Consider the following 19,470-nt stretch of genomic DNA (forward strand, 5'->3'; position numbering starts at 1 on the left):
TTGTAGACTTTGATATATCCATTAGAATGTTAAAAAGGCTAAAAATTCACTAACTTACATATCTGTCTTAAAAAGCTAAAAATAAATGAAAACAAAGGATATAAACATAAGATCAGGTAAATCAATGAAATTAGTAAACAAATATATGCTATATAAATCAGCAAAGCCAAAATTGGTTCTTTGAAGAATCTAATAAAGTTGATAAACTTGCTTCAATGCAATTCCAATCAAAATAGTAGAAGTTTCTTTTCTTCTGTGTGCATGTGTTTGTATGACTTTGAACTCATTAGAGGTTTAACTATAATACACCAATAAAAGTGTTAAAAATAAAACCAGGAGTGATGGCATACCCTGTAATCCCAGTATTTGAGAGGCTGAGACAGGAAGATTACAGGTTTGCAGCAGCCTCACCAATTCAGTAAGGCTCTCCACAACTTAATGAGGCCCTATTCCAAAATAAAAAATAAAAATAGGGCTGGGAGTATAGTTCAGAGGTAGGATGCCCCTGGGTTCAGTCCCTATTACTACAAACAAAACAAAACAATCTTTAACTGTACACATAAAAAGGTAAAAATAAAGAATCCCAAAGTGAATAAAAACACTGAGAAATTTGTAAAAATCAGTAAGTCAATAAATAACTGACAAACTGATTATGAAATGTAAAAATATAAAGACCAAGGTAACAAAAATAATTTTGAAGCCAAGTAAAATTGGAGGCCTAATATACCAAATAATAAATGTATTATCTTATTAATAGTATACAAAAAATTACTATAGTAGTGTAGCATTACAGGCAGATACAAAGATGAGTGGGCCATAATGGTCTGGAAACAGATGTGCATATCCACGGACCTTATCCATGACAAGGATGCTTCAGTGAGACAGTGGGGAAGTGCGGTTGCCTAAAAAGAGTGCTGAGAGATATCAGAACAGTGAACCCTGACTTCCATGTCACAAGACTTCAACTGTGGATGGAGTTGAAAAGCAAAAGGAGAAAATTTCTGCATTATGTCAGAGAATATTCTCATGAGTTTGGGTTAGGCAAATACATCTTTTTTTAGAATTTTATTGGTGCAATAATTAGTCATCACTTGAGATTCAAAGTAATACCTTCATATAGGCACACAACATTTCTTGGTGTGTTGTCCTCTTAAACAGGGTACAAAAAACTAGCCATAAAGAAAAGATTAATAAGCTGTACTTCCTTGAAATTAACAGCTTTTGACCATCAAAAGATGCCACTAAGAGAATGAAAAAACAAGACATAGAGAAAAAAAGATTCATGACCCAAATATGGAAGGGGGTGAACCTCTTACAAAACAATAAGAGAAAACCCAATTTTAAAAATGAGCATAAGATACAGTTTTGTCATTAAAAAGGCCATCCTGATGGCCAACAGGCATGTGAAAAGGTGTTTATCCTCAATGGTCTTAAGAGGGAAATGCAGAGGAACCACAATGAGACATCACTACCCACCCAACCACAAGGTTACCAAGAGTCCGTGATAAAAGAAAGTAACTGGAAGTCTTAGGTTTTGTGGTGTATCCATAGAGCGGGATATTAGGTAGCAATGAAAATAATGAACTATTGCTGTATGCCATCAAGTGGATGGATCCACAGTCAACGTCGATGCATCTTATAGTCAATAGAAACACATGGGTGAATCGTGGGTTAATCTCATGGACAGAAAAGCAGACACAATAAAGTCGAGTGAGTCCTTTCTCTAAAGAGGCAATACAGGTAACTCACTTCAGCAACACATACACTAAAATTGGAACAATACAGAAAAGATTAACATGGCCCCTGTAAAAGGATGACTCGCAAATTTGTGAAGCATTCCATAATTCTTAATGGCAAAAAAGAGGCAATATGAATATACGGCTGTAGATATCAGAATGGTGGTTACCTCTGGGGAAGGCAATGACCAGCCCAGAAAAGAAGGCAGCTTTTGGGTGGTAGTAAAATTCTGTATCTTTATCCTATGATGTTTACACAAGAGGAGGCACATGGTAAAAATTCACTGAGTTATGTACCTTGAGTGCTTGTGCACGTTACATATAACAATATAAATATTCTACTTTAATAAGGGGTCTTTCTAAAATGGTGACAGGGAGGCCTGAAATAATCTTAAAGACAACCTGTTTATAAAGACAAGGACTTTAATTCAAATATAAAAAGTCTGAGCTGGGCATGGTGGTGTACCCTTGTAATCCTAGCATTTGGGAGGCTGAGACAAGAGGAATGCGGTTCTTGGACAGCCTCAGCTACTTAGTGAGGCCCTTTGCAATTCTATAAGACCCTGATGCAAAAAAAAAAAGAATAAAAAATTGGGCTGGGGGTATAGCTTGGAAGTAGAATGTCCCTGGCATTCCATCCCCAGTACCACACACACACACACAAAAAGACTCTACCTTCTTACAAGTACCATAGCTACTATAAAAAACAGAGTATTAAAATAATGCACAATTCCTACTTATTATTAAAATTATTATTATTAGAAATTCCTAGTCCTAAGACCCAAAGCACTAAAGACATCACAGTACCACTTTCCTATAAGTAGTTCAAACAACCGTGTGTGTGTGTGTGTGTGTGTGTGTGTGTGTGTGTGTGTGTGTGTGTTACTAGGGACTGAACTCAGGGGTATTCTACCTCTGAGCTATACCCCAACCCTATTTAATGTTTTATTTTGAAACAAGGTTGCACTTAACTGTGGAGAGCCTCGCTACATTGCTGAGCTGGCCACGAACCTGCAGTCCTCCTTTCTCAGCCTCCCAAATACTGGAATTTCAAGTGTCCACCATCACACCTGGCTCAAATAAAATTCTGGGTGAAATCATTAAAGACGAACTCATTTTTCTTCTGTGACGTCTCCATCATGCTCTTGGCCCACCTGCTCAGTAACACTTCATGGGCTGTCTTGAGGAAAAAAAATAACTAAAACATTTTCCTGCCTGTGATGCCCAGTAACACCAGATATGCTGGTGAAGAGCAAACCCTACTCCACACTGTCCCTTTACGGTTTCCTCTTAAAACATTATATGTATAAGGAATAAGCATTTAACTTGACAAGAAATATTTTATAACCCTCGGAATTTCATTTATGATGATGCTGCTAAGATTCATTTGTTTAAAAATACTGTTCCTCTAACACTGAAAAAGCCAACACTAAAAAAAAAAAGTGGATGCTGGAGTTACCTAGATCTACCTTGATGATTAAGGTCTTGTGTGATATGAGTCGATGCTGAGCCTCCCTGAGGATGTGAGCCTAAGTATAAGAACAAAGACGTAGTTTTCATTTTTAGGATTATCACCAAGACTGTAAAACAAGATGTGTATAAAAGTGCCTAGCACAGTCTCTGGCATATGGAAGGGATTTGATAGATAATATTTTTTCCTTTTCATTGAATATATAGAATCCTAGTAGTCACTGTAGAAATATTATAGAATTTAAAATTAAAGAGTTTCAAGTTACTCTCTGCCATTTAGTGACTATGTAATTTTAGGCCAGTAATTTAATTTTCTGGATTTCATTATATAGTGTGGAAAGTCTACCTGTCCTACTACTACTGAGTACTAGTGAGGATCCAATAGCCCACCTCTGCAGAGGTGCTTTCTAAGCCAGAGCACTCACCGTGAGGCAAGGCCAGTGCTGGGGCCTCCGAGGCTGGATCGGAGCCTGCCGAGGGGTTAGGCCGATGCCGGGGCTTCCAAGGCCGGGATCGGAGCTCACCATGAGGCAAGGCTGCTACTGAGGCCTCCGAGGCCAGATCGAAGCTTGCCGAGGGGTTAGGCCAATGCCGGGGCCTCCAAGGCCGGGATCGGAGCTCACCGTGAGGCAAGGCCGCTACCGAGGCCTCTGAGGCCGGATCGGAGCCTGCCGAGGGGTTAGGCCGGTGCTGGGGCCAGCAAGGCCGGCATCAGAGCCTGCCGTGAGGCAAGGCCGGTGCTGGGGCCTCTGAGGCCAGGATAAGAGGCTGCCAAGGGGTTAGGCCAGTGCCAGGGCCAATGGCCGGCATCGGAGCCTGCTGTGAGGCAATGCCGGTGCTGGGGCCTCCGAGGCCAGGATAAGAGCCTGCCGAGGGGTTAGGCCAGTGCTGGGGCCAGAGAGGCCGGCATTGGAGCCTGCCGTGAGGCAAGGCCGGTGCTGGGGCCTCTGAGGCCAGGATCAGAGCCTGCCAAGGGGTTAGGCCGATGCCGGGGCCAATGGCCGGCATCGGAGCCTGCCGTGAGGCAAGGCCGTTACTGGGGCCTCTAAGGCCGGGATCGGAGCCAGCTGAGGGGTTAGGCTGGTGTCGGGGCCAGTGAGACCAGAATCGGGGCCTCCCATGAGGAAAGGCTGCTGCTTGAGCCAGCGAGGTCTGGATCAGTCCACCGGGTAGCCAGGCCACTACTGGGGCCGTCAAGAGTGGGATCGGTACTTGCAACATGGCATGCACAGAGAAATATCGCAGAAAATAAAAATCAGATGCTTCCCCTAATCAGCAAAAACTAGGAGAAAAGGGCCAACAGGAAGAGGTCGAGCTATAGAAAGGGCCCTATAGTGAAGCAACTAAGGTGATCAATCAGAGGGTATGTAATAGTGGAGGATGGAGCCTCTTTAAAACACAGGAGGTACATAAACAAATGTGTCAGAGTTAATCACCAAACAAGCATGGGATTGAGGGAGGGGGAGGGGATGGGATGGGGGCTGGATGAGGGCTAATTGGATGATGTGTGCTTGTATATCCTCTCAAGTCTTGTATTCCAATGTGATATATGATTATAATGCACCAATAAAAATAAATAAATAAATAAATAAACCAGAGCGCTTTGCAAGTTTCCATGACTTCTGAGATTGTTTCCATCCCCACTAGGAAGTTTCTTCCAGCTCTGTGAGACCTGGAAGGATGAGTTCTTTCTTCAGGCAGGTAATCTGCTCTGGGATTTCACTGCTATCCCTCAGGGTCCACAGAAACCACTCAGTAGACTATGTGTGAGGACGGGCTGCCACAGCGGGTGGCTCCGGGGCCAGGCATCCTTAGCAGTCCTTGTCTGGACTCACCTTAAGAAGGCTGCTGAAATACAGAGAGACTCACTAGACACTCAAGGCAAAGAGAGGAGAGGTCCACGGAGAATTTAAAAACCCTCATGATTCTCCAAGGGCTTCCTGAATCCTTCAAGATCCGGCTCCATATTCAATCCTTCTGGGTCCATTTTTTGTTCCAAGAGCACCTACTACTCCATACTAAAGACCTTCATTCCCTTTGGAGCCAACCAAACTCCAAAGACATGAGAAGGAGGAACCCGCAGGTTGCTCAGAGTCAGGCAAACCAGGCCATGTAAAGACCCGTGCAATATAACTTGTTCAGTAAATATTGACATTCAAATTGGGCCCATTCAGGTGCACCCAAGATGAGAGCCAACTTACAAATAGTCAAATAGCTTGAAAATCATATTAAAATTATGCTCAACTGGCTGGGTGCGGTGGCACACACCTATACTCCTAGTACTTGGGAGGCTGAGACAGGACAATCACAGGTTTGAGGTAAACCTTAGCAACTTTAGTAGACCTTCAGCAACTTGGTGAGACCTTGTTTCAAAAAATAAATTTAAAGGGCTAGGAGTGTAGTTTGAAGGTAGAATGCCCCTGCGTTCATCCTCATAAACATCCCCAAGTCTGGAAAATAATGTAATATATGATTATATCTCATTTTAAGAATCAGTGACTATCTGCAGCCTTCCAAACGGTACAGCAGTTTCAACATTATTAGCATCAAAATATTACAATAATACCTTAACCGCCTTAGTTTATAGAATAAATCCAATCTTATTTTGACAAAAGTAATAAAACAGAGGTTACTTTTGTTATCCCACAAACTACCATACTATCAAATTATCAAGTCATATGAACGACGGTATTGCTCTCCCTGCAATACAAATAGACTTTTCCATTAATTCACAGCAGCATCCTCTTTTTCAGAAAGCAGTTGCTCTAATCAGAAAATTAGAAAAAGCAATATCCACAAGTTAAATTGCATACCAGAAGCTACTTCAGTCTATACTGTTGTGGATAATATTTTAGGTAACTTATCATAGAGTTTTGTTTTTGTTTGTGGTAGTGATGGTACTGGGCATTGAAGCCAGGAATATTCTACCTCTGAGCTATGCCCCCCCCCCAGCCCTTTTAATTTTTTTCTTTCGTTATTGTTTCTTTTGAAATAGGGTCTTGTTAGGTTGCTGAAGCCCTAAGTATCTGAGGCTGGCTTTGAACCTGCACTCCTCCTGTCACAGAGTCTTCAGCACTGGGATTATAGGTGTGTGCCACCAAGCCCGGCGACTGGTCGTGGTCTATTAAAGAGATAGATATCTAAAGTAAATCACTAAATTAACTCCATTTGATGTGACAGACCTAAATACAATCTTCAAATTAGAGCTTTATAATTTTTGTATTAAGACAAAACTAATCATTGCCATGGGACTTAACTAGTAGGTTCTGTGTTTATCTGTTTACATTTTAGAATAAATAATCTAAATAGAGCAATAGCAAATCAGAACTACAAGAGTTTTCTGAGACTCCACACATGACTCAGGAGGAAATCTAGAGAGCAATTTTTTCAAGGTCTTAGATCTGTTTGGTAGAAGAAACCAAAACCTGAACAGATCTCCTGCTGCCCAGCCCTTTAAGCTGAACCAATCCTAACTTTAAATTTCCTAACTTGAAACAAGCTTTCTCATCATATGTAAATTAGAAAGTGCTAAAGACACTTGGGGCAGCAGCATAGCCTGCCCCTCTCAAGGGCATTCCTTTAAAGCAGGACACTGATCTAACTACTAGAAAAGACAGGGAGGGAAGGGCGGATGTTTTCATTTGCAGAAAACTTTCGATTGCAGAAACTGATGAATTTTACTGTTATACTTTCAGCTCAGCTTTCCCTATAAAAATTTATGACAACAGAAGCAGCTTTGAACCATTTCGATTTCCTCCTACTCTGAAAAAGATATTAAGAGGTGAAACTGGAATTGACAGGGCCATTAAAACATGACAGGAAGTTTTTAACAGTCTCCCTCTAATCTGACAGTTCAGATCGTTCTTCATTTCACCAGAGCCACAGAAAACTTTTCAACTACAAAGTCAGTCTGCTGTATCCTTGAAACCGGGGTTGGCTTCTGAACTTACTGCAACTGAGAGTTTCCTAATAATTACTGCTCAATTTAAAAGCACAGCATATTGCATCTCCTGTGAAGGCTCTACTAATGAGAAACTACCAGAAATAAGAGGGGCACTATATGTGAAATTACTCTGCAAATGTGAAATTACTATAACACATGGAAGAAAATGTATTTAATAAAAAGCACATAATTGTGTTTGTGCTGGTGATGTGAACAAGACATTGTTGTTAATGGTAAATAGTAGGATGTGTTTCCTTTGAAATCAGAAGCAAGACAAGGATTCTATTACAATTTTAATACTAACATGGAGGTTGTGGTCAGTGCAATAAGACATGAAAAATACAGAAAACAATAAAGGTTGGCAAAGAAACACTAAAGTTGTCCTTGTTGATGAATTATATAACAAAATAGCTGATACAAGTATCATTAAAGTTTATTTGACTTTGTGCAGGATATCTAGAAAGGAAACTCAAAGGCATATTGTCAGTGTGAGGTCTCTAGCTGGATATCAGTCTGTGAATAAAAATATTATAACAGGAAAATTACTCAGTGACCTTAAGGTTATACATAATAAGTCACTTTTGGGGGACATGGGATGAGGATCACAAAATAAAAAAGACTGGCTCAAATTGCATTCAAAATGCAAAGGAGAGTTAATGTAGAAGCCTGAGAGGAACATTTAGTCCCAAGTCACTTATAAATATGCAATTCTATTCTTGAAGTATCACCATCAGCTAAGCTCTCCTGGTATAAGCATCAGTCTGCTAAATAGGGTTAGACCAAGAGGAAGAACTGGGTCAGTCACAAACCACAAAAACCCTTCGATCTATACAGTCGAAGGGTCCAGAAAATGTGTTTCTTCAATACTTGCTGATATATATATCTCTGTTCGACTCTTTTATCAAGCAGTGTTAGGAAATCATTTTATATGCTACTAAAAGCATAATCAATTTTTACTACCTTTTATATGATTTTATTGGTTTTCCACATAATGACAAAACTTACTGCAATTTAAACTACGTGTCAGTAATGAAGTGTCTTAGATCCACAGTTTTATAGTATTCTTCATAGCTTCAAAACTGTCTGATGATATTGTAAAATGTGCTCCAGCCTGGCGTGGTGGCGCACGCTTGTCATCTCTGCACTTGGGAGGCAGAGACAGGAGGATCGCGCTGGTTCAAAGCCAGCCTCGCTGGCATGAGAGACCCTGTTTCTAAATAAAAATATAAAATAGGTCTGGGAGTGTAGCCCGGGGGTAGAAAGGTTTCCAGGAACCCCAGTACCACCAAAAAAAAAAAAAAAATGTGCTCTAATCCTCTAAAGTGACCGCATGAGCTGCGTAAAGGAACTAGCGAGCATCTTCTCATGAAGCCAAGGCTGGATTACTATCTGCAGCGCAAAGCAAAAGAGCCCAACTATTTAAAGGTGCTCACCACTTAACTTTTATCTTTGTGTTTAGTAATGTTTCAGATATTTCCCCTCTCAATATTGTATAATGAGGCAAATACTGTTTATACTACAAGGGAACAAAATAAAAAGTCAGAGACTACAAGAACAGAGAACCATCTGTTCTAGTCATATGAAGAAAGTATTATCAATTAGAGAAAATTTGAAGGAAAAGTCAGTGACTGGCTGAAAATATATTAAATGCTAGAAGGGAAAATGTTCTGTTTGTTATAAGCCAAATACTTCTAAATAAATGTAGAAACTATATAGATTGTCCTGTTTTTATTTATATAAACCAGAAGTTAATAGCTTGCTGAATTTCAAATGTAGTAGGAAGGTTTTTGTGTGTGGTACTGGGGATTGAACCAGAGGCATTCTACCTCTGAGCTACACCTCCAGACTTTTTTTTTTTTTTTTTTTTTGTGGTACTAGGAGTGGAACCCAGGGGTTTTCTACCTCCCGGCTATCCTCCCAGACCTATTTTATATTTTATTTGGAAGCAGGGTCTCACTAAGTTGCTGAGAGCCTCACTCAGTAGCTGAGGCTGGCTTTGAACCTGCGTGATCCTCCCTCCTGTCTCAGTCTCCCAAGCGCGGGGATTACAAGCGTGTGCCACCACGCCCGGCAACCAGCCCTATTTTTTATTCTTTATTTTGAGACAGGGTCTCACTGAGTTGCAGAGGGCCTCACTAAGTAGCTGAGGCTGGCTGCAAACCTCCAATCCTCCTGTCTCATCCTCCCAAGTGCTGGGATTATAAGTGTGCGCCACCACCTCTGGCCTTGGAAGTTTTTAAAATAATTATTTCTATCTTTTGTAAGCAGATAATGAATTATTAAACTTTTTTCTGATTTCCAGGCATATTTTACTTGTTATTTTGAAATAGAGGCTCACTAAGTTATAGAGGGCCTCAATAAGTTGCTAAGGCCGGCCACAAGTCTGCAATCCTCCTGTCTCAGCCTCCCCAAGTACTGAGATTACAGCCATATACCACCACGCCTGGCTGGTTTTGGGCATTTTTAAAAAACTAGATGATATATCACTTTCCAGAAATTAGAATACTCTCAGATTTTAAGTTATTATATTTTAAGTTATTTTCTAACTCTAAATGATATATTTCTATAAACATAGATATATTTATTTTCTTTCTTTCTTTTTTTTTTTTTTTTGCTGTGTCAGGGATCAAACGCAGGGCCTCATGCATGCTAGGCAAGCACTCTACCACTCTGCTACACCCCCAGGTCTCCCCAAATAGACTTCTGATCAGTGTATATTCACCATACACCAAAATAGATTTAAAAAATGAGACAGAGAAAGAAAGAAGGAGACAGAGGAGTGGGAAAAGGGCAAAGCCACCAACACAAAAAGGATTTAATGAAAGACTTGCCGTTTGCAAAATTAAACAACTGCACTTGGTTAGCACATGTAGGCGAGTGCTTTTATGAGTGCTATTTTTTTTAAAGAAAACAGTAAATATAAAATGAAATATATTTGTAAGTATACTTCAGACTCCCTACTGGAAAATCTTTGCTGCTCATTAAAAAGGCTAAACTTGATTACTCAGACATTGACTACCCACAGTGTCCACAGTATCCACAGTACTCAGTAATCAGTACTGTATTCACAGTCCTCAGGTACTGACTACCCAGTGTCCATAGTACTCAGGTACTAATCATCCATAGTATCCAAGATACTCAGTAATCAGCACTGTATTCACAGTACTCAGGTACTGACTAGCCACAGGGTCCACGGTACTCAGTAATCAGTACTGTACTCACGGTACTCAGGTACTGACTAGCCACAGGGTCCACAGTACTCAGTAATCAGTACTGTACTCACGGTACTCAGGTACTGACTAGCCACAGGGTCCACAGTACTCAGTAATCAGTACTGTACTCACGGTACTCAGGTACTGACTAGCCACAGGGTCCACAGTACTCAGTAATCAGTACTGTATTCACGGTACTCAGGTACTGACTAGCCACAGGGTCCACAGCACTCAGTAATCAGTACTGTATTCACGGTACTCAGGTACTGACTAGCCACAGGGTCCACAGTACTCAGTAATCATTACTGTATTCACGGTACTCAGGTACTGACTAGCCACAGGGTCCACAGTACTCAGTAATCAGTACTGTATTCACGGTACTCAGGTACTGACTAGCCACAGGGTCCACAGTACTCAGTAATCAGTACTGTATTCACGGTACTCAGGTACTGACTAGCCACAGGGTCCACAGTACTCAGTAATCAGTACTGTATTCACAGTACTCAGGTACTGACTAGCCACAGTGTCCATAGTACTCAGGTACTAATCATCCATAGTATCCAAGATACTCAGTAATCAGCACTGTATTCACAGTACTCAGGTACTGACTAGCCACAGGGTCCACAGTACTCAGTAATCAGTACTGTATTCACAGTCCTCAGGTACTGACTACCCAGTGTCCATAGTACTCAGGTACTAATCATCCATAGTATCCAAGATACTCAGTAATCAGCACTGTATTCACAGTACTCAGGTACTGACTAGCCACAGGGTCCACGGTACTCAGTAATCAGCACTGTACTCACAGTACTCAGGTACTGACTAGCCACAGGGTCCACAGTACTCAGTAATCAGTACTGTACTCACAGTACTCAGGTACTGACTAGCCACAGGGTCCACAGTACTCAGTAATCAGTACTGTACTCACGGTACTCAGGTACTGACTAGCCACAGGGTCCACAGTACTCAGTAATCAGTACTGTATTCACGGTACTCAGGTACTGACTAGCCACAGGGTCCACAGTACTCAGTAATCAGTACTGTACTCACAGTACTCAGGTACTGACTAGCCACAGGGTCCACAGTACTCAGTAATCAGTACTGTATTCACGGTACTCAGGTACTGACTAGCCACAGGGTCCACAGTACTCAGTAATCAGTACTGTATTCACGGTACTCAGGTACTGACTAGCCACAGGGTCCACAGTACTCAGTAATCAGTACTGTATTCACAGTACTCAGGTACTGACTAGCCACAGGGTCCATAGTACTCAGGTACTAATCATCCATAGTATCCAAGATACTCAGTAATCAGTACTGTATTCACAGTACTCAGGTACTGACTAGCCACAGGGTCCACAGTACTCAGTAATCAGTACTGTATTCACAGTCCTCAGGTACTGACTACCCAGTGTCCATAGTACTCAGGTACTAATCATCCATAGTATCCAAGATACTCAGTAATCAGCACTGTATTCACAGTACTCAGGTACTGACTAGCCACAGGGTCCACGGTACTCAGTAATCAGCACTGTACTCACAGTACTCAGGTACTGACTAGCCACAGGGTCCACAGTACTCAGTAATCAGTACTGTACTCACAGTACTCAGGTACTGACTAGCCACAGGGTCCACAGTACTCAGTAATCAGTACTGTACTCACGGTACTCAGGTACTGACTAGCCACAGGGTCCACAGTACTCAGTAATCAGTACTGTACTCACGGTACTCAGGTACTGACTAGCCAAAGGGTCCACAGTACTCAGTAATCAGTACTGTACTCACGGTACTCAGGTACTGACTAGCCACAGGGTCCACAGTACTCAGTAATCAGTACTGTATTCACGGTACTCAGGTACTGACTAGCCACAGTGTCCATAGTACTCAGGTACTAATCATCCATAGTATCTAAGATACTCAGTAATCAGCACTGTATTCACAGTACTCAGGTACTGACTAGCCACAGGGTCCACAGTACTCAGTAATCAGTACTGTATTCACAGTACTCAGGTACTGACTACCCAGTGTCCATAGTACTCAGGTACTAATCATCCATAGTATCCAAGATACTCAGTAATCAGCACTGTATTCACAGTACTCAGGTACTGACTAGCCACAGGGTCCACGGTACTCAGTAATCAGCACTGTACTCACAGTACTCAGGTACTGACTAGCCACAGGGTCCACAGTACTCAGTAATCAGTACTGTACTCACAGTACTCAGGTACTGACTAGCCACAGGGTCCACAGTACTCAGTAATCAGTACTGTACTCACGGTACTCAGGTACTGACTAGCCAAAGGGTCCACAGTACTCAGTAATCAGTACTGTACTCACGGTACTCAGGTACTGACTAGCCACAGGGTCCACAGTACTCAGTAATCAGTACTGTATTCACGGTACTCAGGTACTGACTAGCCACAGGGTCCACAGTACTCAGTAATCAGTACTGTACTCACAGTACTCAGGTACTGACTAGCCACAGGGTCCACAGTACTCAGTAATCAGTACTGTATTCACGGTACTCAGGTACTGACTAGCCACAGGGTCCACAGTACTCAGTAATCAGTACTGTATTCACGGTACTCAGGTACTGACTAGCCACAGGGTCCACAGTACTCAGTAATCAGTACTGTATTCACGGTACTCAGGTACTGACTAGCCACAGGGTCCATAGTACTCAGGTACTAATCATCCATAGTATCCAAGATACTCAGTAATCAGTACTGTATTCACAGTACTCAGGTACTGACTAGCCACAGGGTCCACAGTACTCAGTAATCAGTACTGTATTCACAGTACTCAGGTACTGACTACCCAGTGTCCATAGTACTCAGGTACTAATCATCCATAGTATCCAAGATACTCAGTAATCAGCACTGTATTCACAGTACTCAGGTACTGACTAGCCACAGGGTCCACAGTACTCAGTAATCAGCACTGTACTCACAGTACTCAGGTACTGACTAGCCACAGGGTCCACAGTACTCAGTAATCAGTACTGTACTCACGGTACTCAGGTACTGACTAGCCACAGGGTCCACAGTACTCAGTAATCAGTACTGTACTCACGGTACTCAGGTACTGACTAGCCACAGGGTCCACAGTACTCAGTAATCAGTACTGTATTCACGGTACTCAGGTACTGACTAGCCACAGGGTCCACAGTACTCAGTAATCAGTACTGTATTCACAGTACTCAGGTACTGACTAGCCACAGGGTCCATAGTACTCAGGTACTAATCATCCATAGTATCCAAGATACTCAGTAATCAGTACTGTATTCACAGTACTCAGGTACTGACTAGCCACAGGGTCCACAGTACTCAGTAATCAGTACTGTATTCACAGTACTCAGGTACTGACTACCCAGTGTCCATAGTACTCAGGTACTAATCATCCATAGTATCCAAGATACTCAGTAATCAGCACTGTATTCACAGTACTCAGGTACTGACTAGCCACAGGGTCCACGGTACTCAGTAATCAGCACTGTACTCACAGTACTCAGGTACTGACTAGCCACAGGGTCCACAGTACTCAGTAATCAGTACTGTACTCACAGTACTCAGGTACTGACTAGCCACAGGGTCCACAGTACTCAGTAATCAGTACTGTACTCACGGTACTCAGGTACTGACTAGCCACAGGGTCCACAGTACTCAGTAATCAGTACTGTACTCACGGTACTCAGGTACTGACTAGCCACAGGGTCCACAGTACTCAGTAATCAGTACTGTATTCACGGTACTCAGGTACTGACTAGCCACAGGGTCCACAGTACTCAGTAATCAGTACTGTATTCACAGTACTCAGGTACTGACTAGCCACAGGGTCCACAGTACTCAGTAATCAGTACTGTACTCACGGTACTCAGGTACTGACTAGCCACAGGGTCCACAGTACTCAGTAATCAGTACTGTACTCACGGTACTCAGGTACTGACTAGCCACAGGGTCCACAGTACTCAGTAATCAGTACTGTATTCACGGTACTCAGGTACTGACTAGCCACAGGGTCCACAGTACTCAGTAATCAGTACCGTATTCACAGTACTCAGGTACTGAGTATCCACAGTGCTTGCTTCTCCTGTTACTGCCTGCTCTGGGGGCGGCCCACTCCTCATTAACAGCCTCTACTGGAGCGGCAGGTGAGAGCAATGTGAGTCCCTCCACCACTCTCCTCTGCCTTCTGTCTTTCTGAAATAACCTTGAGAAATTAATAACTTGTTGGCTCTTCTCCACTGACAGAGACGGAGTCTTCTGTATCCATGCAAAGGAAGGAAAAGCAGAAAGGAGTTTTTCCCAGGCCTACTACTAATGAGGGGGAGGAAGATTAAAATGCGATGTAACGCTGCACAGAGGCGTGCGCCGGCACGAGCCAGGTTCGTGGACATCGGCGGAGGACCTGCACTGATTCTCACTCTTGCCTATCGTCAAACACTTTAGACAACTGCCACATTCTCCTGTGAGGAGAGCAGAGTCGTCTGGGCCGCCTCTGACCCTGCGCGGTGCAGCCCGAGGGGCCCTGAGGCTAGACCGCGCCTCCTCTGGAGCACAAAGCTAAGACGCCGCCTTCTGCGCTCAGCATGGAGGATCTGGTGGTGTATGTGTAAAGAAGGAAATATGGTACAGTGAAATTAAGATGTGGAGACAGCAAAAAATATCTAGAAATCTTTAGGATGAGCTCTGAAAATGTAGTCGTGCATGATAAGCTAGAGACGCGGAGGCCGCGCCCTACCTTGCAGATCTTGTAGAGTGACTCCTGACCATCTCCTCCGGTGTCCTTGAAGTAATCGTGTGCGGGGAACGTCCGGTGGATATCTCGCGTGATGACACTCTCCTGAGCTGAGTCCTGAGGGAGAAACAACCACACATGGTATTAATGGGGAATTTCTCTTAATTATGAAAAATAATAATATATGCACAATAAAAAAATTCCAAAAGCTCGGGAAAGTTTACCTAAAGATGTAGTCATGTAGTATAAGAAGCTGCTCTATCACATTTTCAGTTTTGAAAAAGATAACTCTCCCTCCAGAGTTGTTTCCAAATAAAAAGTATAAAATAGGTCTGGGAGTGTAGCCCCAAGGTAGAAGAGTTTCCCGGAACCCCAGTACCACCAAAAAAAAAAAAAAAAGTAGGAGTGCCTATAATGCAGAAAAATAGAGAAGTCAGAGTGCCAGGTTTGAAGAATGGCTGGAAGGAGCCCCAGTACCACACACACACACACACACACACACACACACACACACAAAGTGAAAATATCAATAACCCCTTCCAGACACTAGGTTAATTACCCAAAATATTCATTGTACAAAACAAAATCCCTATATGTTACTACATTAAAATGAAATATGCTTTAAGCATAAACCTAGAGATATTTTTTAGATTCGAGAACCAAGAGCTCAAAATCAAGTAAAACCCGAAGCTGTATTACAGATGGTTAATTATTCCCTCGACTTCTCTTTATTCCTGGAAATGTCTGTTGTATCTGTACTGAAATTTCAAGAAAATAGGATGGCACTACTCTGAGCACACCAGATGATGGAAATACTTTGCACAATTCAAAGAAGCATCAAAGACCACTAAGTGCAAATCAAAAGTGCCGCTGCTTCTGTAACAGTCTAAACAAATCCCCTCTTTGGGTCTCAAATCCAGAAAGGGGAAGAGACCTCTGAACCACGGGTTGCACGTGGGAGTGAGGACTCCCTGGGCCTTGCAGCTGAGGCGTGGACAGGAGGAAGGAGCTGATGAGCTCTCCCCAAGCCAGCCAGCGCCTCCTCTTGCTGCCTCTTTCATTTCAGCTGCTATTTCCTGCTGAGTGGTAATTAGATCTTATATCATGTAGAGAAAGGAAGGAAGCAACGTGAAAAGTTCCAAATTTGCTAGCAAACACCCGACATAGGACAAGCCAGTCTGGAGGACATTCTGCTGGCTTACGGGAATGGAACCGCTACAGCTTAACTCAAAAGGAACTTTAAAAAATCACCGCAGACCAAGTAAAAGGAGCCACACGCGGAAGACGGGTTTGTCATGGTAAATGCGATTCCTGATGATGAAGAAAACTTGGGAATGGGGGTCTAGAATAGGACAAGCAGAAAGATAATATATAAAAAGATAGAGCCAGTCAGGTGTGGTGGTGCACACCTATGATTGCAGTCCTTGGGAGGCTGAGACAGAAAGAAGAACAAAACATTACTACTATCATTGGTGAATTTCTTTCAGGTCAAATATGTGCCCAGTAGCCACAAAATAACTTTTTGGGCTTTGCAGGAAATTAAGAGGGAGAAATCATTGAACTTATACTTCCTAGAAACTGTTCACACATGAATCATCGTGCTATTTTTAAATGGTACCAGTGGTCTGAATCAAAGAAAGGGAAAGAGATAAAAAATTTCTAGAAATAATATTTACATAATACCGAGTAACTTTTTTATGTACATATGATCTTTCTTGTTTAAGAAACGAAGGAGAAAAAAAATTAAAGGATAATAAAGTCACCAACTTTTTCTAAGAATTATCTTGCTAGTATTTCTTAAAAAGGGGGGGTCTACAAAACGGGGCTTTGCATGGACCAGAGACCATTGTTTCTCTGGCCTTAGGCTGAGCCATCCACAAAAGCTGACTTTGCACCACAAAGTAGTGAAAGGTTTGAAATAAAGTCTGAAAGGCTGGGTTTTATTTCCCATACCCTAGAGCCCTGAGCCCATCACCACACAGAAACTATATCTGTCTTTCAAGAATTCTCTTTAGTTCCTAAGCCATTATGACCATTAGTCATAAGACTAAACCTACGTCCAAAAAAGAATAATCTCTAGTGGGTAAAATACCCAGTCCAAAAGAGGGCTTAATTCAACTTGTCAAAGAACAGTTGCAAACCAACTCCAAGAGGTACGATGAGGAGCGCCAGTAACTTTTCATCATTTTCAAGTGGGTTCAATTTCAAGCTTTGGGTCAGCCAGGTGCCATGAGCCTGTATGTGTCTATCACTCTGGACTTCATTATGATGTATGATTAGAAGGTACCAATAACATTCTTTTAAAAAACGTATGATCTTCCAGTGAAACACCTAACATGTTTGTACTTCTCGTAATTCCTACTAGAAGAGAGTCATTCTTACTTGCTTGTTGTAAAAAAGAAATTAATGCAACACTTGGGTGTCAACAAGGATTAGGGAGAAAGACTTGGAAGGCCAAAGCCTATCTTTATTATTATTATTATTATTATTATTATTATTATTAATTTGCGATACTGGGGATGGAACTCAGGGGCATTGTACCTCCGAGCTACACCCGAGCCTTATATATCTTAGTTCTTTTCTTTTATTTGTTTTTATTTTATTTTATTTTGCAGGTCTGGGGATGGAACCCAGGGACATTCGACCTCCGAGCTACACCCCCTGCCCTAATTTTATTCTTTCTTTTTGAAACAGGGTCTCACTAAGTTGCAGAAGGCCTCGCTAAGTAGCTGAGGCCTGATCCTCATACGTTCAGACTGTGATCCCCCCAAGACACAAAAAAACCAAAAAAGTAGCAAACCCTGATCCTCTGTCTCAGCCTCCTGAATGCTGGGATTACAAGCGCACCACCACGCCTGGCTTAGTTCTTTTATTATTGAAACAGGGGCTCACTGAGTTGCTAAGTAGCTGAGGCTGTCTGCGAACCTTGATCCTCCAGACTCCGCTTGGCTAATGCTGGAATTACAAGCGTGCGCCACCTCGCCCGGCTGGCCTATTAATTTTCACGCAATACTTTCTGGGCTGTCAAGAGCCAGAAAGGTGTTTCCATGAAGACGACTACTCTCACCTGTGACCTCAGCAGCAGCAGAAGCAGAAAAGTAATATCCTGACAAATAAACACCTTGTCCGTACCTTGATCGGCCACGTTTTCAAAATCATGACAGCATCTTTTCTTATGAATCCCAATTGCCCAACCCAACGTGTGAGCTACACTTTCCCTTCACTTGTCCTAGGGAATCAATTCAGCCTCATGAGCACTGTGCCGATAGGTCAGTGCCATTAAAAATTGCCACGGGAGACCATCCGTAGCCACGGTGATTCAGAGCTAAGGAAATTTTGACCTTAGAATGCACCTCCTATTCTGACTCCACGGGTGTCTCCTTCAGTTCTATGTTGGATGGTAAAAACATCACAGACCAGTCAGCTTGCGTGTCCCCGGAAGCAGATGGGTTTGCAGTGGTGGGTCTCATTTATTCCCCTTGATGTTTGCCCCAAATCCAAAGAGCCCGAGATGAAAGGAAAAAATATTAAAGTGTATTCTCGTTTCAAATATGCTACTAAAATTATGAGGCAGAAACAGAAATAAAAAGGTTGGACCACTGCCATCCTGTATTAGGATGGGAGGAGACCCGGGCGTAGGGACTGAACTGTATTGTGAACAAGCTGCTGCCCTGCATGCCCTGCCAGAGGCCTCGGAACCAGAGCCTGACATACGGTAAAGAACAGGAGCCATGTTCTGCTTTCAGAGAGAAGAGATCTCTTGAGGGAAAGACAGAGCAATGAGAAATGAAGGGGGGTGAGGGAAGAGGAGGTGTTGAGAGACCAAACAGTGTCTGTAACGGGGACCCAGCCCCGAAGGAGTCCCTGGAAGGGGTGGCACCAAGCAAATGGGGCAAGTACTCCTTGGGAGTAGAAGACCGGGTGACACCGCAGAGCCCAGACTGGGCCTGGATTCGCCAGAGCCTCGGGAATCTAGGTCGGAGGTCGAGACGCTCTCTATGACAGGTATCTGTGGGGACATCTAGACTTCCAGGACCCCCTCAAATCTACCTGTGCTGGGTCTGGCTCTGCGTTTATCCTCAGGTCTGCTGACAGCTCACTGTCCCAAAGTAAAGATTGACATGGGCCACAATCCTGAAACTCATAGTATCAGGCAATAAACTTCTGCTGAAATGAAGAATAGTAACCAAATTCCATCCTGACGTTTCCCAAAGTTGCATATATTTCTAATTTTACCTTCCTTCGCTTCTTCTTTTTCTCCCTTCCTTCCTTCCTTCTTCCCTTCCTCCTCCCCTCCCTCTCTCTCTCTTTCTTTCTTTCTTCTTTCTTTTCAGTACTGGGGATTGAACCCAGGGGCATTCTACTTCTGAGC

The 19,470-nt window shown here is 42.7% G+C and overlaps 1 protein-coding gene across 2 annotated transcripts in view; it reads right to left on the bottom strand.

Annotated features, from left to right (window-relative positions):
* Window positions 1-19,470, bottom strand: part of RABGAP1L (RAB GTPase activating protein 1 like) — a gene marked incomplete at both ends in the record, with an annotated part of 518,644 nt that overhangs the window by 249,678 nt on the left and 249,496 nt on the right. For both annotated transcript variants that reach the window (XM_080699626.1, XM_080699625.1), the window contains one exon: window positions 15,102-15,215. In XM_080699626.1, the coding sequence (XP_080555752.1) occupies window positions 15,102-15,215 (114 nt within the window). The remainder of the gene's footprint in view (window positions 1-15,101; window positions 15,216-19,470) is intronic.

Source organism: Muscardinus avellanarius, assembly GCF_963383645.1.
Source record: "Muscardinus avellanarius genome assembly, chromosome: 7".
Taxonomy (NCBI): Eukaryota; Metazoa; Chordata; class Mammalia; order Rodentia; family Gliridae; genus Muscardinus; species Muscardinus avellanarius.